Source organism: Podarcis bocagei, assembly GCF_964188305.1.
Source record: "Podarcis bocagei genome assembly, chromosome: 7".
NCBI lineage: Eukaryota > Metazoa > Chordata > Lepidosauria > Squamata > Lacertidae > Podarcis > Podarcis bocagei.
The window spans coordinates 84,496,807-84,518,332 of NC_138132.1; the positions used below are offsets into that span (position 1 = coordinate 84,496,807).

The following is a 21,526-nucleotide window of genomic DNA, read 5'->3' on the forward strand; positions in this document are numbered from 1 at the left end:
GAGAAATATCCAGCATACATCTCTGGACTGATAATTGTGCATTCTTTATCAGTATTCAAATGACACAATGTTTTGTGCTGTCATGCAAATAATACTAATGAGGAATCACACAGTGCAGGTTACATTCCCACAGACAACCACAATAGATGAGCTATAGGCAGTGATATTCAGAACTCTTTAAAAGATCACATCAGAATGAAAAATAAGCCTCAAAGAAAATCTAAGTGGCAGAAAGAATAGGCCAAAAAATTCGGTTCAACTCTACTAAACTTAAAAGAGAGAAAAAATGGGGAAAAGAGGAAGTTATTCTATAATTTGACAAAATTTGTGAGAGGTCAAACTTGCACCAGAAAGAAGATGTATGCACCTTCTGTGAAAATTCATATTAAAATAGATAAGAATGAATAACAACAGAAGAGCAGCAAAGCCCTGGAAGCTAAATATCATGCAAAGTACCAGTATTTGGTTGGGTTTTAGAAGTCCATTGAGAAAGACTGGCACAATACAAACATGTGGGGAGAGCTTTTGCAAATTATATGGAAGTTACCTTCAAAGCAGGAGATCTTAATAAGATGTACACAGCACAAACTGTACAACTGTTTAGGAGCTCTAGTAAAGATACGTAGAATGTAGGACTCTTAGCCAGCCATGTGGGCTCATGTCCCTTTTAAGACAATTTCTGCAGGAATTAAAAAAGCTTCTCTTAAGCTAATTCATTGTTGGTACCTCACACTGCTTAAATTATGGCACAGTCACCTAAGTGTTGGAGTGGATGTGAGGACTGAGGCACTGTATGTGTGGCAGCTTTTCCCTACGTTGAGCATTTCTGGGATAATATATTTAATTCCAGCTTATACTATAACTAATATAATATAATATAATATAATATAATATAATATAATATAATATAATATAATAACATAATAAGCAAACTGTTCCTAAGTCTCCTGTACTTGCTCCGTTATCATTTTTACTGGCCCTAAATTGCTCCCTAAGGATCTCCTTGTAGCAGCCTGGATGACTATTGCAGGAAGTTGGAAAATGTCCTCAGACTTTATCTTGGAGGGCATGTATAAGCCCTTTGTTTCATAGCTTTACCTGAGAAACTGACCCATGCCATCTGGCTTGCTATGAATTGTGTAAAACCTGATGCTTTTGCTACAGCTTGGTTCCCCTTGGTCTCCCTCATCAGTGATTCTGTAGGAGGACAGATTCCACCATCTTCTCAGATGAGCCACTGGAAAACTCATTGAACTTGAACTCTTGTGTTATCCTTCTCCTGATCTCCCTCCTCTCCTTTTACCCCAATTCTACTTTAGGTTATCTGTCAACTGTGAAACTGACCTGTGCCCCCCCCCCCGTCTCTCTCTTCTTGTTTTCTTTATGTAATTGTCTTGAGCAGGGGTCAGCAAACTTTTTCAGCAGGGGGCCAGTCTACTGTCCCTCAGACCTTGTGTGGGGGCTGGACTATATTTTTTTGGGGGGAAATGAACCAATTCCTATGCCCCACAAATAACCCAGAGATGCATTTTAGATAAAAGCACACATTCTACTCATGTAAAAACACCAGGCAGGCCCCACAAATTACCCCAAGGTGCATTTTAAATAAAAGGACACATTCTACTCATGTAAAAACATGCTGATTCCCAGACCGTCTGCAGGCCGGATTTAGAAGGCGGTTGCGCTGGATCCGGCCCCTGGGCCTTAGTTTGCCTACCCATGGTCTTGAGGTTTACCTGCATTTTTTGTATTATACTCAAAAATTACTTTTTAAAATGTTTGAAGAAGCTGCATACATCCAGGTATATCAAATGATTCTGTTATGCTTTATTCAGATGACAGTGAAAATTCCAGGAAGAGTCCATGAATAAATACTGGCAATGCAGTGAGACAAACATGGGGGAGAAATTTAATTTGACAGCTGTTCTCAATTTGCCCGTTAAAAGTGCTGGGATTCTCAACCATTTCTATCTAATAATTTTCGCAACTCAAATAAAAGCCAGCACAACTCACTGTAATCCTTTCTGCAAGTTTGTTTTTATTTAAACATTTTGAGTATAATACAAATTGTGTATCTATTGCGATCTTTACGGTTCACGGCTGGAAAATGATGGCATCATGTTCTCTAAATATAGTTTTATGGTTTTGTTTTCTGCTAAGTCATAAATGAGGTGGAAGCACAACAAAAACAAAAACCTACTTTGCTAGTCTACTTCTGAAAAATGATTAAAAATGAGACCACAGGATTATTACATGACATTAATCCCATGTATGCATAGTTGGAAATTTCATGTTCTCTGAGCCAATGTTCAAACCATCAGTTTCACAAGATCCAGTGATGCTACATAAAGGAATTCCAGCAGGGGCAACAAGGTCAATACCGATCCAAATCCAAGGTCTAAAGGCTCCTTCCCTGGCACTAAGGCAGCTAAGGAATATCCAATACCAGATTTTTTTGGAATCAATAGATTATTAGTATGTGCCATTTCTCAGAACTGTCTACCCATATACCTGAGCTTTCTGACACATTATCTGTAAGTCAGACTAGCATTTGCATCCAAAGAACCTACTGATGCTCAAAAGCATAATAAAAAAGGATTATAAAAATGAATAATAAAAAAGAGCTGGAGCAAAGAACATGCCTATATTAGTTATAAAACATTTAAGAAAACATAGTTCTACTCATCTGGTCTTCAAAATATTTAAAAACTTGCTAATTGTTTTTGCACAGTGTATACTAATGTGGGAAGCTACATTTTACTTGTAATTCTTATGCCTTTACTTATAGAGAGCTCTTCTACAACAAAACATTCACATGACCAAGTCTTTTTTTCTTTTGTCTCTCTTTTGGTGATTGGCTACAGCCATTTTAGGAGAAACCATGGCAAGACGGGAGAGAGAGATATCACAGATTACAAAAGTTCCCATAGGAAATCATTGGTTTATTATGTGAATGCTCACCTAACAAATGATTTCCTGGGAATGCATTGTGTTTGGAAAGCGGGACCTTAGTGTACTTTAATATTCACAAATGGATTCCTTGACCCACAAAACAACAGAAACCCCACTCACTGTACAGGTTCCTTTAAATTAGTGGTTCCCAACTGAGGGTTTGTGTAACCCACCCAGCAGGACCATAGCACCAGTGCTTTTTTTTCTGGGGGGAACGCAGACCCCTAAACATTTTGTGAATCTAAGTTTGGCCTCATTGAGGGGCAGTATTTCAATATGAGTAGGAAAATGAGAGTACCCCTAAAAATTTCTTAGAAAAAAGCACTGCATGGCACCATTCACATAACAAAAACTACCACAAAGATAACAAAATGTTCAAAAGTAGGGGGTCCATGGCTTGGCTTTTGAAAAACAGGTGGTCCGCAGTACTTAGCTGATGGGGAACCCCTGCTTTTATGATATGGGAAGGCTGGGTTAGACCAATCCTGAAGCAAACAACGTCCTCGCACTGCCACCTATGCCTCAATCCATGCCAGTACACATTCTTCCCTCTGCTGCTAGAAATTAAAAGTTGTGGCAAGGTGGAACAGGAGAAAAGAAGGCAATGGGACAACAAGGCCAAATTCCCATTCCTGAGCACAGTCCTGAATCCCAGGCACATCTTAATATTTCTGTCACAGTTTAACGTGGGCATACAAAAGGTGAGCAATGAAAAGATCTACACGCCCAGATTTCCCACCCTACGCCTCTCCTACCTTGCACAAGCCAAGGCAACAAGGGCAGCAGCAGCGTTTTCTTTTTGCTTCTGTGGAATCTGTTGGCCCGAAGTGGACGTCTCCTCCAGCCATGAGCAGAGCAAGGACTCAATGCCATTGAGACAGTCCACAGGCTCCTTAGTCAAGCTCAAGGGCTGACAGTCACGAAGGCAAGTCAAGAGCACCTCAGCAGTTATGTTACAAAGGGAAGGGTCTGTTCTGCTCTGGGACTCAATGAGAGGGAAGACCAGGAGCAGCCCCATCCGCGAAGTGAAAGGTGTTTGTTCAGGTTGCTGTAACAGGCCTTGCCGCTTGAGGAAGGCAAGGGCTTCCTCATCCCCAGAGTTTTCCCGTTCATGCTGCTCCTCCAAGGCAAGCTGGCGCTGGGCATTCCAGAGTCCCCGCAGAGCATTCAAGCGGTATTCTAGCAGGCGGGCATAGGCGTTGCTCTGATTTCCACAGACAGAACGCAGGCGCTCTGACAGCTCCGTTGGATTCTTGGTTTCAAATGTTAAGATCTAGGCAGGGAAAAGAAGTGCATGTTGATGAATTAATGTGGCAGGATGCCTTTAGAAGAACCTTTGCACAAGTCAAGGCACTTGCTTTCAGTACCTAATGTGTAAATAAATATGACACAAAGGCAGAAAGTTCTAATAAAATAAAACCATATGTTTCAGATGAATCAGGTCATCTAAATTCAGGACTAACTGAACAAATTGTGCACTTTAGGAGGTAACAACTGCAACACGATTTGTAATCACATTTAATAAATGTTTTAAGATGCTTACTAAATTAAATTTACATCAAATAAATTTGAGCATGTAGAGTAAGGGGGATTGCAACCCAGATCACAGTACGCAGGAAGGAAGGTTTTTAGTCTTTTCTCCCTAGCTACAATCTCCAAGAATTTTGCACCCTACATGTTAATTAGCACTGGGAGAAAACTCATGGACAGAACTTTCTCTCCTTGTGCACTACAAATAAAGCTATGAGATCCGAAGCTGTACATTATGCCTCACTCTTCAGCTAGCTTCTCATCAGATACAAGATGCTATGACATACCTCCCTCCTCCTGAGAACAAGCAACGCCACTTCAAAGAAAAATGATATGGAAGATTATAACAGAGAATCAACGTGGGAAGTTATTTCCTCTTTAATTAGCTTGTTTCTGTTTTTTAGAAATTAAGCCATAGCTAGCTGTCTTGTTGGAACAGCACAGTGATGCAAATGCTTACACCTCTGAGCAAAGACTAGCTTTGCTAAGTATCAAAACTGTATTTTAGGTCTTTCCTCCAGCTCAAATACAGAGTAAATTAAGTGAATTAACAGATGTTGAGAAATTAAACACTAAAATAAATATATATTCTCAAAAATACATAAAATACTCCTAAAATATAGAACAGTAACTAAACAAGTAAAAGGATTCATGATAAAGCAGGTGTTAAATATAGGGGGAAATATTCTATAGGAGACATAAGAAACTCTATAGGAAAAAAAAAATATTTTTATGTCCGAAAACAAAGGGTTACAAGATAATGACATAGTGGGGTATGTCAAACTACATTTTCCATCTATAATAAACATTTTCTACGTATATCATTTTAGTTTTCCAAAGTTTCATTAACTGGCAACAGTTTTTCAAAGTGGTATTTTACAGTTGAGTAAAACAACCAGAAGCATTACATGAAAGATGACGCAGAATTTCTCTATTTTTTTCTAATCTTCAGCTAAACACCTCACCAAGAAAATAGACAATTGGTTAATGAGACTTAATTTAGTGACAGTTTTGCTTTCTTATTTGCTATACAGAGAAGAAATTTTAAGTAAAAAATAAAATCAGAGAAGCTTAATACAATGCAACAATATTGGTTTAGCGAATTATGTTGGTCACAAATACACGTACTCTGCCAACCCAAACAAATGAAAGGAAAAATCTGTGTTTTATCTTTATCCCCATCTTTGAATTTCTTAGCATTAAGAAAATGTGATATTACTTGAATTTTTTTAAAATATTAAACAGCTCGTGACCAACAGAATAATGTGCAATTTACATAGTATAAATGTGTTGTCATATGTATCATTTAAACCCCTTTATAGAACTGATGTTTGTGTTTTTATTATGTTGGAAGCTACCCAGAGTGGCTGGGGCAACTCAGTCAGATGGGCAGGGTGTTATTATTTATTTATTTATTTATTTATTTATTTATTTATTTATTTATTTATTATTACTATTCATTTTAAAGGAGGGGGGAGACAATAAAATGATTTAAGGTAAATTGGTAGCCATTTATTGAATACAGAGGATAAGATCACTCATAAAGTTCTGAGGTATCAATATAGTACATGCAGGTCTCGTTAGCTGAACACAATGCGTTTTCAGGAAATCGTATGTTACGCAAGTGTTCACATAATGAGTAAACCATTTCAGTTGATTCCTATTTTCCTTTTAGGTAAGCGTGGTTTGTCTGAAACCACTTGGCAGGCCAGCCCTCAAAATCTTGCAGCCTAATTAGACCCACAAGCTAGAGGTTCCCCACTACATGTGTAAATTGACACTTTTTGTACCTTTTTCTTGTTCTTCTATAGTTTTTTTTTAAGAAAAGAAAACAAATAATTTTTGCATAAACCACACTAATTTCCTGCTACTGATTGGCCACTGCTTATACGCCTGCTCTACCACTTATTCCCACCCTGGGAAAAGCACCTAAGCTTAATTCACTTCCTGACCTCACCAGTTTCATCACTGAGCCTTAATAGCTAAGCAGTTAAAACCAGAGCTGCAGGAGTGCGGTGGGTGGGGGGAACTCTTCCGCTGATTTCCCCTCCTGTCCTCTTTAATGATCCTGATCCATACTCACAAACATAATAATAGAATCACAGAATTGTAGAGTTTGAAGCATCCTCAAGGGTCATCTAGTCCAACCCCCTGAAATGAAGGAATCTCAACGAAAACATCCATGACAGATGGCCATCCAGCCTCTGCTTAAATACCTCCAAGGAATGAAAGTCCACCACATTCCAAGGAAGTCAGTTCTGCTACTGAACAGCTCTTACCAGCAGAAAGATCTTCCTGATGTTTAGTTGGAATCTCCTTTCTTGTAACTTGGAACCATTGGTTCAGGTCCTACCTTCCAGAGCAGGAGAAAACAAGCTTGCTCCATCTTTCATGCGACAGTCATCTTCAAATATCTAAAGGGCTATCTTATCTCTTCTGAATTTACAATGTTCTGGTCATTAAGAGCTGCTCTTTTGGTTTTGTAGGTGAGATTACATGACATGCAATACCAAGGTTTTTCCCCAGAACAATTTAAATGGCATTTTGTGTTATTTCTAAATAATTTTCAAGGACAAACTCAACAAACAACAAATTGGATTATCTAGAAAGGATTTCAAGGATAATTAACCAAATGAAATCAGCTGGTGTACACTCTTTAGCAACTGCTGCAAGTATTGATTTAGCAGTGCCCAAAATTCACAATTGCTTTTAAAAATCCATTACGGTACTAAGCGTTACTAATTTGCAGTGGCACCTTGTCAGTTCTAGAACTAGCCAGTTTTATTGGAGGTAAACAGTAATACTTCCCACTTCGCTCTCCCCAAGGTGGCCCTATACCCCATTTTCAAATCTAAGAATCTTGCAATTCCTGAAAGAACTCCATTCCATTAAAAGTCACAGCCCAACTATGATGTACAGAAAAAGTGTAGGAATGCAAATTCTAGTAGGCATCAATCTTCACTTTTTCCACCCAAGCCTGCCAGATTGTTATGGCAATGGAGATGAAAGCAGTGGTCAGAACTGAAAGCTGATGAAGGTGAGGATGGCAATTAAGTAGCAGAGAGGAGAAATCAAAATAGTAATTACACAGGAGTACAGGGTCAGGGGAGCAAAAAAACAGTATAATCGGTTGATCAAGATACTGAACTCTGTACACACTAAAGGGCCTAGACATACTCCAGATACTCAGCTGAATGATAAAGTGATAAATGATAAAGACAGAACTCTTGGAACAGAGAGTGACGGAAGACCCTTAGCCAAAACTATCCCAAGGACAATAAAATTCAAAGAGAGGAAGGAGCCTAGGAATTTTCTGTGTGCATAGAGACAAATGAATGAGACAAAAGCAAACTCTAGTGGAGGCAATACCAGGGCAGAATAACAAGGCCCGTTTAATTTGTTGGCCAAGTAAAAGATAGGATGGTAGATTAAGAATTGTGCAACTGATTAAGTCCAAAAGGGCTTTGGACTTCTATTTCTTGAACAGCAGCCCACCATATGCTAAACCACTTCTGAAACTGAAGGAAGAGCCAAAGGAATAGGGACCTGCTGTTCAAAGAGCCTAGCTGATCTGCACAAGACTTAGGCATGACTAAAATAGCTCTCTGCATCTCATACATTACTAAGCAAATGCTGGTGTTTCAAGAAAATTGCACCTCTTCAGAGTTGCCCAAACACAGCCCAAGTAACTATGTGCTGTTGAATTTGCACTATGGATCCTGTTTCCAATTCACAATCAGAAGACTGGTCGTGTCCACACAGAGGAGTTCTCTTGCTAATGAGTTGTTCAGATCTGATTTTTCTGTGTGCACACTTGTCATGCAAGTGTTTACACACTTCCCCTTTTCCTAGTCATCATATTCATTGCAATTCTGCTCCTTGCCATCCACGCCAGTGGAAGGAGCTTGACAGAATGTATCCCATGATTTCAAGTCATGGGTCCAAGAGGGTTTCTTTTTGTCCTGCCACTTTCCCCAGTTCCGATTCAGCAGTTGGTTTTCCCAGGGAAAGCAGTGGGACAACAAAAAACCCTCTCAGACCTGTGACTCTGAAATCAAATGAAGGTGGAAGGGCACCAAGTTGTGTTTTGTGTCCCTCCCCTCAATCACTCTCCTTTCTTGCACTCCACTAGCTTTTCCATTCTGGGCAGGTATTTAGGTATCTCTGTTCTGGTGTTGTGAGTGCAAATTTTTAAAAGACCTACAATAAATGTCCAAGTGAAAGAACAAATGTAAGCATGTTGCATAACAGGGGAAATGGATAGTTTACTTTGTGTTTATTACTACATTTGTATCTCACATTTCATCCCAAGAGCTCCTCCACCCCCATTTTATGCTCACAACAGCCCTGTGAAGTTGGTTAGGCTGAGAGACAGCAACTGCCTCAAGGTCTCTCAAGGGAGCTTCACATGGCAATGTGTGGATTTGAACCCTGGTCTCCCAGGCCCTAGTCCAACACTCAAACCACTACACCACAATGGTTGTGCTTTTGGGGGGACTGGCAGGAGGGCAAAGCACCTCAACATCCCCTTTTCCACGGCTTCCATATATATATAAAAGGACCAGAAAATACTTGAAGCAGCGGCATTTCAATTAATGATTACTGGAGTGTCTGAGGCTCCATACCAACTAAAGTCCATGAGTGTGAAGAATAACCAAACAAGCAGCTGATGAGCTGACAACAATGAACATGGGATCACCTGCTGGGATCACCCAGAAACAAAATGACTAGGTTGTACTCAGCTGAGGAGCAAATGGACACAAAGGTGTGGTAATAAAGGTCACTCACTAAAGTGTCACATGTGGAAAAAAGAGCTTCCACACCAGCAGTGGCTGCAGATGCATAATGAGTTATTTATTGGATATTCCACAGTAAGGGGAAATCCACATTAAATGGAAAAAGTATGGCCTAGCATTTTGATGACAACGAAGTCATACGGAGGCTGTGAAAAACCTGCATGCACGAGAAACACTGATTTCACAATAAACTCATAGCTGCAAGTTTCAGCAGTAGTCCAGTAAGAAGACAGGTAGTCTTAAGCACACAGGAGCCTATATTGTTTACAAGGTCATGTTAAAGCAAACAAGAAGGGATTCCCATTTTACATCACAGAAGGTGAGAAATAGGCCCAACTCTTCCAGCTGTGTGCAATTACATTCCACTTACATCTCTGTGCCACCTAAATAGATCGCAATATAATCTGGTACCTGGCTAGAGATTTTACAGGATGACTGTGAATACTGCTACTCCAACAAGTAATTTAGAAAATGGATGGTACAGAAAGCCAGCTTGTGGCATTTCTGGATTCCTCTCTGAGTATTTTCTCTTGATTCCTTCTGTTATTTGTATCCACTGTTCGTACCTTTTCTCAGGATGTGGCTGCTGCTGCATGCTGACAGCTTATAGGAGCTGAGAACAGGGTGGGGACCAAAGGTAGACAAACTACCCCAGAAGGAGCATGCCACATCCCCCACCAGAGGTAAACTACAGTATAGCTTAATCCAGACAAAGAGGTGTATGGGTTGTTAGGGGATGATAGATGGCTTCAACTGGCCAGCTAAACCAATATATATATACACTCCAGCTTCTTTTCTTCCCCTCAAACTTGGGAAAAGAATCAATCTTGTGCGATATTATGCTCCAATGGCCAAGGTGAATCCCACATCATCTTCTGAAACTGGCCTCCAAGCAAGGACCAAAACCATCAGATACTTTCCCACCTAAGCCCATTCCCTCCAGTCAAGAAGCAAAATTGGCAGACATTCTGCCCCTATCTACTTCCTGACACGTTTACCTGCCAAGGTGACCAAAGGTGTCTCAGTCTCAAAATTAGACCTGCTTGAAATGGGTCCAATAGGTTTCATCCAGAACCTGGCCTAAGATGCTACCACACCTTCAATAATCTTGCCAAGATTCCTTGCAACCTCTAAACACGACCTAAAGATTGTGCCCCAATAGCTTCTATAAGGGATCTCAAGTCTTCCTCTTGCTGTTTCTAAATATGCTGCCACTCCAAGTTACAGTTTAGTCACTTCTGCAAATTGGCCAGTCCTGCACTGGTCAGATTCAGTCATTGGTCACTTTGTAAAGGTTCATTGGTAAACACACAGCACACACTTTCAAGAAGGGATTGCAATACTTAGGAGAAGGGCTGTAGCTCAGTGACAGAGCATGCTTTGCACGTAGAAGGTCCACTTTCAATCCCTGACATCTCGAGCTAGGACCCTAGTCTAATATCCTGAAGAGCTGCTGTCAGTCAGTGTAGAGCGAAATGAACCAATGGTCTGTCACAGTATGTTTAGGGAAGTTTTTAATGTTTGATGTTTTATTGTGTTTTTAATATTCTGTTGGGAGCCGCCCAGAGTGGCTGGGAAAATAATAATAATATTATTATTAAGCAGCTTCTTATGTTCTAAGCTCCATCTACGAACACCTAGGAACATCTACAAACGACTTTCGAAGCCAGCAAGGAGATGATGGTTGCTGCTGCTGAAACTGTCCAATTAGGACTTCATTTTATTTCATTTTGTTGAGGGGCTTCAAGCACAGGAGAGGCAGGGCAGTATATTAAATAAATAAATGATACTGCCTACAGTGGTAAAAGAGAGACTTTATAGAGAGCTAATGGCTTAAATCAAACGATTTTCCAAGCCTGCCCAAACCTGATGACTTTTCAGTGTCACAGGAAAGAAAGGTATCTGGAACATAGGCAAGATGCTGAATGATAGATAACCTGCAAAAAAGTGTAGCCCAGAAGGCACTCTTTAAATACAAATCTGTTCTGCCAGATTTTATTTGGTATGCAACCTTCCAGGTTCTGTACCAGGTAAGCACAATACTAAATGGTTTCATGCCCCCTTCTGAAAACGAAGAATAGTCCACTGGGAAAATGTAGTAGCAAAATTATTAAGGTTCATTTTCATTCCATATTTTAATTAAAGTTATGGTTAAACATCTTTCAGTTCAGGTTTGAATGATGCTCTAAATAAGCCACAGTTTTGCACACACTGAAATTAACAAAGTAACAGGTGCTACCACTCTGCTAACACTGGACCATAGCAAATAGATTCCCTGGTGGCAGCAACATGGCCCAATTAGTGGCTTATATTGTGTGCAGCTTATAAAAATGCTTTAGGCTAAAAAGAGAAGAAAAGTTTCAATGACCCACTTTGCCATAAAAGAAAAGGGAGAGCTGAAAAGCCATCAAGGAATTTTGTGAGAATGGAGGGGGAATAGTTCTTTTTCTTTACTGATACCATGGGTGCAGACTTTGCATTTTTGACAGTGACAAAACGAGGAAACTATGTATGTGTTGCAGACACCACAGAAAAAATGATCAAGAAATTCAATAACAAAATTGTAACAGTTTCCAGCTCTCAATGGTGAAAGTATCACCAAGGTTTTTCTTCCTGCATGGGATGCCTTTTTTCCTGAAAGAGGCTTTGTACTAATGGTCTGGAAGTGACTCTGCTGCTACTACCACTGGTGTCATAGTATTTTCCCAAGATTACGCATCCCATGGGCTGTTAGCCAAATTCAGCAAAAGGGGTCTGCACAAATTCTAAAGCTATTAAATATACTTCTATGAATGTCAGAGGTGGCAGATCTCATTCAGGCATGTCAAATGGTCCTCCTCATCCTGGATTCAGTGAAATTTAAGAACCACTGCTGAATATAGATGGACTTAGTGACAAACAGTCAATATTTTCGGTGGTCTACACATCTCAACACCCATTTCACATTTGATTAATGCACTTTGATTCTCTAGATGTTCAGCTCAATGGATAGACAGTTTTAATTTCCATCCCTGTCCTGGACGAACTGAAAGGCACTTGTTTCACTTCTTCAGTTCATTAACTGTGAAACAGGGGGACTAGAGCTCTATCTGTCTAAAAACTATGGAAACAATCTGCAGCCTTGATTGATTGATTGATTGATTGATTGATTGATTGATTGATTGCATTTTCTTCAGCCAAAAAGGCTCCGAGAGCAACTTACAGATCAATAAAAAAATTACAGTCCCTACTCTCAAACTTACAATTTAAAGACATGACACAAAAGAAAAGGGGGATGGATAATTAGGTACTGTGTCACTTAAACATCAAACATGCATGAAACTGAGACTTTTGTGCTGAAATATATTAAACTGTGCTCTGTATCGTGACAAAATTGCCGACACTCTACAATGCCCAATGGCTCCAACTTTTTGACCATGTGATTCCAATGCAGCTTAGGACATTTTAAGATATAATTTTAACATATTCCAGAGATCTCCAAAGCTGAGAGAAAGCGTCTCTCTCTCTCTCTCTCTCTCTCTCTCTCTCTCACACACACACACACACTCACCCACCCACACCCACACACCACCAAATTGTCTCAGGGTCTAGAGCAGCAACCTCTCTGGGGGACCCTGGGGTTCTGTGATTATCAGTAATTTAGTATTTTATTTTCAAAGGATTTTAGCCCACATTTTTAACCACTCAAGGTAGGCTAGCATATCAACACTATGCAATATTAAGATGATATACAGCTTTCCTGGAAAACTCACAATACTATTAAAATTTGCCTGCAATAAGTACAGCCCTAATACTCACATGGCATTGCAGCAAGGGACAAGAGGATCGGACAGCACTATGCCTGAACAGACTGTGCAGCCTAGAACACTTCTAGGCTCCCTAGCAGAAAAGCCTAGCACAAAGCTTGCTTTTCCTATTTATTGTCTTTCCTCTTGTTACAACCCTGTGTCTTTTTCAGTAAGCCCAAAGCATGGAAGTGTGTTGCCCCTGGAACACCAGTAGACTGGTTGGTCTTAAATGTAGATGCAGATTCTGGTTTTTGCTTCTGTATTAACCAGCATTTTCAGAAGTGCCACTTACAAAGTGCAAGGCAGCAAGTCACAAATACTGAAACCCAATGTGAAGTCACTTTGGCAGCAATTGATTATAAGCATATGCTAAGCCAAGGTATTAAAAAAAAATACAAGCAGAATAACTTAAAGCTTCTCTCATCCCAACCTGGAAAGAAACAGCAACTTACGAAGAGGTGTATTTTTAGCACAGTGCCTAGGAAGCAAGACTCACAACTCCTCCATAATGGTAATGCTCACCAGGATTCATCAATTGGCAGCTCAAAAGATCTCTGGAGCTTGCAAGTTGACAGTTTCTTGTCTAGTACAGGGTACACCCCCCCTTCCCATTTCTTCATATTTCATTCATTTTATGTGCTGAAACACTCCCAAATAGGAAATGTATTAATCCTAGAGAACCACTGTTCAAAGAAGCAGAACTGGCCTTCTCAACAATTGTTTTGTTTTACTAATTTGAATGGTGCCACCTTTTAACATTCAGCTGGAAGTTTGCAATTGGAAGCCTTTGCCTGAGAATTAATCCATCATGGATGCTTCCCAGGTGCCAGAATAATCTCTGTGGAGCTCTGGCAACATCCCAAGCCCAGCACTGAACAAGAAGGTTCGTCTATGCTCATACATTTCAGTTAACCTACACTGCACAAGCTGGCAGTTGAATGGAGCACATGCTAAAAAGGACAATGACATGAATACATGGGATGAAATTCTTTGGAGAAAAACAAAGGCTAGGATCCAAAGAGCTGAGCTGGACGTGGCCAAGAGCTTACATGCACCAAAAGGGCTATTTACTTTTCCCTCTGGAATGACAGACACAAACACCATAAAATTAAAATGGCTACTTTAAACATTTCTCAAAATATCTGACCCACTCTCTCAAGTCAGAGATTATAATATATTTGCTAAGAAATCAGTCATAAACTGCTTTACACCTTTCACAATGAAAAAGTCATTTGCATCTTCAACTTTATTTCCAGTTGAACTATCACTCCCTTGTTTGCCCAAGAGCATTCCTGCATGTTTCCATCTGCACAGGTTGCTTAGTCATTAGACACCTATCAGTTAAATCCTAATGAAATAATTGGTGGGTTGACATGCTGCCACCCAAAGAGAGAGATACAAATGAGGCCAGTTAAGAAATTATAATTTCCTCTCTGTACAGCCTTCCATTACTGACAAGGTGAATCACCGGTGAGAACTTCTGGAGAATGTTGCCACACCAGTTAGTAGCAAAAGTAATTTCTAAGGCACATGAAAGCTTCCTAGGGCTTACAGAAGCTCCAGGTAAATATGCACCACTGACTTTGATTAAATGAAATAGAACAAAGTTTAGGTCAGTTTTTAGAAATGGCCATCTTACACACTTGCAGGGTACTCATTTGGCTCCTCTGAATTAGTTTTTTACCCTTAAATGATGCTTAGCATCACCAAGTACAGAGTGGTAGCCGCTGTCACTTAGCTCTTCCCTTGCATTTAAAATCCTCAAATCCAGAGGCTTCTTGATCGCATGGGAAATGTGTCCATGTGAACAAAGGCTCCCTTGTCCATATGGGAAGCAGCTCTGTGTGCATGACAACAGTTCTACAAAATAAACAGGGTAGCTCTTCCTTACTTGCATGGGGACATCATGTGTACACTGGAACTCCACCAGAGTTTTGCACAGAACTGATAAACTATCCAGGATGTGTGCAAGTATGGCAGAAGCACAAAAGGGTGAGAGCGAAGACGCAAAGCAGTGCTACCTTGGTTTAAGAACAGCCCTGTTTACGAACTATTCAGTTTACGAACTCTGCAAAACCGGAAGTAGTGTCCCAGTTTGAGAACTTTACCTCGGTCTAAGAACGGAAGCCAGATGGCAGAAGGGCACTGGCGGCAGGAGGCCTCATTAGAGAAAGCGTGCCTCAGTTTGAGAACTGTTTCGGTTTAAGAACAGACTTCTGGAATGGATTAAGTTCATGAACCGAAGTACCACTGTATAGAACAAGATGATGACAGGCCTGCTCCTCAACAGATGGGCTGTGATTACCACCAAGCCTGTCTAAACCTGTTCCTCACAAGGAACATTGTAGTCAGTCATGAAATGTCTATTAACAAGTCCCCAGCAGGACAAACAATATCCCCCAGATAGCATGTCAAAGAGGGGTTTGGCACACCTGACAACTCAAGTAACACCTTGATTAGAACAAACTGCCAAGCTCTGCTGTTGTTCAACTTATTTGCTCTAATCACAGAATGTAAAATATCAGAAGGGGACCTGTGAGTACTTTGTATGTATCTTTGATATACCTAAGTTCATAATATTTATTGAATGAAGAATATACCAGGGCAGTTATCGAGTTTGGCTACATACTTCTATGTGCACTGCTGAACAATTACTATCACTGCATAATTTTCAGGAACACACATGACAGGGGACAGGTCCATGAATGACAGGGTGCCCAAATGCAGTAGGCATTTATTCATTTTGATCATTCAAATCCTACCTTTAAAAGAGAGAAGTCTTTCTAAAGTGCCTTACAAAAAAGTAAAACAATATTATTTACGGTATTTTGTTAATACAAAAATATAAGCCCAAGATTCATAAGTCTTGCTTCAAAGCCCACTTAAAGGAGTTTCCCATGAAAGCTATTCTTCTTGGTATCTGTCAATCTGATCTTCCCTAGGAGCTGTCCAGAGAACAGGTGCTCCTCTTAAAAAATGTCTAGGCTCCTATAAGCATACATTCAAACAAAAGTGTGAGATACCTTCTTCCCTTTGGTGTGGGAGTTATCAGTATATGCTATGCACATTTTCTGAGATGTTTAGGCAGGAGTGGGTCACCTCTGGCCCTCCAGATTTTGCTGAACTATAGTTCTCATCGTCCCTGGCCATTGGCTATGCTTGCTGGGGCTGAAGGGAGTTGGAGTTCAGCAACATCTGGAGGGCGAAAGGTTCCCCAGTCACATTAAGGGGTTTGGGATAGACTAAAATTGTTTCAGGTCCAACAGCCTCACATAAATATACCGTATTTTTTCGTGTATAAGACTAGGTTTTTCCCCTAAAAAATAATGTCAAAAATTAGGCAGCATCTTATACTCTGGGCCGTCTTCCCCCATTTTCTTTAATCGGAGTTCCCCAAAATAGGGGGCGTCTTATACATGGGGGCATCTTATAGACGGAAAAATATGGTAATATGTGGTTGGGTCAAAAACAAGTATCTACTGGCCAAGAACTATTTTCTTTTCAGTAAGGCTGCAACTGAGCATTCTTGTCGCTTCTAGATTATGAACCTATAGCAAAGCATAGCTGACCCCTGAGACAGTAAAAAAGGACCAATTTTTATTAGCCTTTCAGACCAAAGGCCTATCTAGTCCAGCATCTTATATCCTACAGTGGGCAATCAGACACCTATGGGCAGTCAGCAAGCAGGACATAAGCACAATATTCATCTCCTGCTATTATTTCCCATATTTCTGATCCTGGAGTAAACACTATTACTGTGCATTTGACCTCCCTGAGATGACAGGGTATAACCACATTAAATCTATTGTTTACAATCCTTCTGAAGAAGCCCTGAAACTAACATATTTCAAATGAAACTCCAACACTGCTTGCTACTACGAGTGAGAACCTCTATTCCTGACTAGTACACTGCGAATCTGTTATTTATAAGTGTGTTATTTCTCCATATTCCTTGTTGTGGTAACATGTAATCTCTATTCCATTTTACAACACCCTGCCCTCAAAATAGTCCCATTACTCTCCTCCACTCTTTCTGAAATTCATAGCATATGAATAACACAAATGGGAGACCACCAGGGCTCTCCATATCACCACAATAGGGCAGTGAGATGCTGCTGCACCAATTTACAGTCTGCCAATGTTTGGAAGCTTTATCTTTGCAACCATATGTGCCCAAACCCTTTTCTCCCCCTCCCCCCAATACGTGAAAGCCTGAATTGGCTGCATCACCATCACTTCTAACTCTTTCTTTGCCTGAATGAATTTCTGAAGCTTCTTGTTATTCCATTTAAATACTTTTCATGACACAATTACTGAGACAGGCTGCAAAGAGCTCTAATTAACTGTGACCTATCTAATGAGGCAACTTTCCCAAGTTCTTGCCAAAGTGTGTGTCAGTGGTGTACTGGGGCAAGCTCAAACAAAATTTACAGAAACAATGTATGAAATGTGTAGTAAAGAAATAAGATGAAGTGGCCAACAATACACCATAAAGTGCTGCGAGGGGCGTATTTTAAGCAAACACATTTAATGGCAAAACACTTAAGGGTTTATACTATGTGTACAATGGAAAGCTACTGGAGTGTCTCAGGTTCTAGATAAGCTGAACCAATGGCGTAGTGTAGTCAGTCAATGGAGTGTCTGTAACACAGAGCTGAAAAGAGTCAACTCTCCCCAACCCCACCCAAGGCACAACCATCAGACACTCCACCCCCATCCTTGTCAGTTATCCCAAGCCTCCAGTGGCTTTGCAAACCTTAGTGCCAAAATTAGCACTATCTGGCTTAGGCTCAGGTTAGACACAATATTCCTGTTCTCTGTCTGGTGGGCTTCAATGCTACCTCTTCCATCTGGTACCAATTTACTCCTTCCTTCCTTCCATGGCTTCCTTTAATCATGGGGTGATAGATAAATATAATAACCCTTAATGTTGTTATTCCAACAAACCCATGTCGAATTCGTAATCCATACTATACAGTACAAGAGTGAAATGTCTGTCAGCTGCAGTTTCTTTCACCTTACCAAAAGGCCTCACATATCCATTTTGATTCTGTAGCAAGTTTTACATAAATTTTCAAGCCTGGACAGCAGGAGGCTTAATTAAGCAAACCTTGGAATCATGGCACAGTCCATGATCAACTTATGGATAGGAATGCCATGGATAAGCCCAGATAACAACTACCAGACATGCGATTTGACCATTAATGTTTGCTTAACTAATGGGTTCAACTCTATCCTTGCAAATAAGCTGTACTGTTACCAAAAAAATGAACTCCAGACCACAAGACTAATTAATCATTGCATTCTTAACTCCCCCAGAAACAGCAGATGTCAGTAACAAAAGCATAGCCTTGCAGAGCTAGTAGAATTCACTTTAATAACACGGGGGGTGGGGGGGTGGGCACAACAGTAAAAGAAAATATGTTTAGAAATATTAAGTCTTTTTTCCACATTAAGATGAAGGGCATGAACAAGGAATTAACCTTGCTATCATCAGAGTACAGTAATAATTTTGTCCAGGCTGCTTGCTACTAAATCTGTTATTGCTCAGGATTCTTTTTGGCAATAAGAAATAACCTTCTGCTGAGCCCCTAAACAACTGCAGGTGATCAAATATAAGCATTCAATGCAGCGCTTGCTGAACCATCCCCATTCGGTTCACGCCACCCGGCTTCTGACAAAGAACCTGTGTCACTGCAAGCCACACTGCTGGGGGAGAGGGCGGGGTGATGGAGGGAGGTGCATGAGAAAGAGATGCAGACCAGGGAAGAGATGCAAGCAGAAATGACTGACAGCAATTTCCCCAAACTACATATTTCAAACAACACACAATTGCTCTCTAACTACAGTTCAACTGCCCATATTTACTGGAGGAGGCGGCTGAAGTGGAAAAGAATCATAGCTACTTCCCTCGGCCTTTCAACAGTCATTATAACCTCTAGTTTAGATACTCAGTACTTAAGAACACCCCAGATATTTCACTGTGAAAATAATTATTGGTAAATAACAAAATAATAATAATTAAGAACACCATAACATCAATTTTCAAGAGACTGCTCTCTGGGCAATGAAGACAGGGAGGGTTTGCCCTTCCTGGTTCAAAACAAGGTTCTGAAAGCCTTATCATCTTACATCCTGCACCTTCCCTGGTGCTGAATCACCTTTGCATCATCATCATTTCAACAAATTTGGGTGTCAGACCTGGCAGGCATGTGTATGACTTGTTGCTTCATTCTCTCCTAATTATCTATCAATCTCCCCCCTAACCTAATTATGATCCTAGCGCATCAAGGCTTTTTTTGGGACAGTCAGGTGCTCCTCTCTCATCCCCACCCAAAACCATTCATCACCACCCCTTATTGAGTTTGCACCTGAGATTTCACAGCTCCCCATCCTCCATCTAGTAACCACAATCCCCTACTACTTCACAGTATATCCTCCATCACCTTCACCTTGCTTCTCCCAAGCTCCTTTCACCCATTCCTCACTCTTCTTGCTCCTCGCATTTTACCAAAGCCTAAAGGCAATTTATCCAGTCTGCTCACTAACCAACATTCCTGTGCCCTCAGCATACCTATACCCTTCTCATTTTGACTCTTCATATTATCCCCACTCCCCTTTTGGCCTTCTCTTCAATCTTACCCTATCTTTTACTAACTGGCACCCCACCTTCAATTACTGCTCTTTGTGATCCCTTACCCTTTCTTTTATTCCCCTTCCCCATATTCCTTCCAACTTAATGACCACTGTCACATATTTCTTCTGTCCTCTTTCATTCTTTCAAATCTCTCCATTTCAGTAACTCACCATTTTTTATCCTCCATACCAGAGTTTTCACATCCTACCTTATTCCAAAGCCTTGTTTTGGGGGTACCCCCAATTCCGACACTTCTCCCAACACCACATTTCTTCCCAACATCACAAATTCTGGAGACACCTCCCCCCCCCCCGAATTGATACCCTGTCTTTTCTAACCTCTTGATTTAGGGTACTGCATACACATATGAACATCTCGTCTTTTACTCCTCCGCCATCCCTATCCTTTGGGGTTGTAAAAGATGTCAAAATCACCCCCTAACTCTGAAAGATCTTAATAAATTGTTGATTAAAAACATCATCATCATCACTGAGAGGAGAAAAGAAATACAAGGGGGAATAGATTCCTCTTTATCCTCTGCCTCATTATGACCCTTTGGCATCTTTCCCCTCTCTACCACCCCATTCACCTTGACATCCCCTCCCAAATGTTATTGTTAAAGCCCCTTTAAGGAGGTCAGATGTTGGTGATGATGATGATGACAACCAATGCTGATGAATGCCAGATCCACCCACCCACCCACCAATCTTATTGTTAAAGCCCAATTATGATTATGACAAGATGCTCCCCTAATCTTAACGCTACTTTCACAGGGAAGCAATGAATATAATGATGTAGACTAGATGATGAAGGCCAGACACATCTTATTGTTAAAAGCCCACTCTGCGGAGGTGAGCAGGCCCTGAAGATGATGGTGAAGAAGAAGCAGGAGGAGGCCAAATTCCACCCCACCCACACAATCCATCGTTAAATTGCAGGGATGAGGATGCTGACCTGATTCCTCGCCCCATAGATGCTCCATTTATAAGCCTAAACTGGGGGGGGGGGGGAGAGAGAAAGTGTGTGTTTACAGTTGTGGCGCTGGTGAAGAACAGATTCCCCCTTCCTGCCCCACCTTATTGTTGAAGAGGAGGAGGAGGAGGAGGAAGGGCAGCCAGGTCCAGTCCCCGTCTCCCTCCCCCTGCGCCCTCCGCATCCCGTTTCCCTCCTCCTCACCTCCAGCTCCGTGTCTCCCGGCTCGGCCACGCCGATGATCTCGCTGGGCAGCTCGGCCAGGTCCGTGACCCGGATCAGCCCGTCGTGGAGGAAGATGGTCTCCTCCTTCACCGACAGCCACTGCGCAGAGTCTGCCGCGGCGGCCGCTGCCACAGCGGCCGCCGAACCCGACGCGCCTGCCGGGGACCCCATCAGGCGGCGGCGGCGGTGGCGGGTGAAGCCGAGGCGGCGGCGTTGACAGCACCTGCCTCAGCGTAGGGGAGGGGAAGGGATGCTGTTGCTGAGGGAGGGAGGCGGATCCCTTCAGCCCCCCGCCATGGCGGGGAGGAGCCGAGCCAAGGAGAAAGAGGGAGAGGAGGAGAAAGGGGAAAGCGGGGGGCGAAGGGATTTTTTGGGGGGGTGGGGTGGGTGATGAGGATCGAGGGGGGGCCCCAGTCAGTCAGGCGGTGCCTCTCTCCCCTCTCCCCTCTCCCCTCTCCTCTCCCTCACACACACAGGTGACAGCGCGACGCCATGTTGGAGGCGGAGGGCTGCTGAGGCGGAGGGACCAGCATGCACCGCGCGCGCCGAACCGTTGATAGAAAGAGAGCGAGGGGAGCGGGAGGCCGCGGCGAGCGAGCGGGCGGGAGTAACTGACAGGTGCGCGC

The 21,526-nt window shown here is 41.7% G+C and overlaps 1 protein-coding gene across 4 annotated transcripts in view; it reads right to left on the reverse strand.

The window, feature by feature from the left end:
- The window catches only part of HECTD4 (HECT domain E3 ubiquitin protein ligase 4), a 114,527-nt gene extending 93,226 nt beyond the window's left edge, over nucleotides 1-21,301 (reverse strand). For all 4 annotated transcript variants that reach the window (XM_081202859.1, XM_081202860.1, XM_081202858.1 and 1 more), the window contains exons 1-2: nucleotides 20,880-21,301; nucleotides 3,708-4,225 (exon numbers count right to left, since the gene is read on the reverse strand). In XM_081202859.1, coding sequence (XP_081058985.1) covers nucleotides 3,708-4,225; nucleotides 20,880-21,071 — 710 coding nt within the window. In that variant the 5' untranslated portion in view covers nucleotides 21,072-21,301. The remainder of the gene's footprint in view (nucleotides 1-3,707; nucleotides 4,226-20,879) is intronic.
- Between the last annotated feature and the right edge of the window lie 225 nt (nucleotides 21,302-21,526).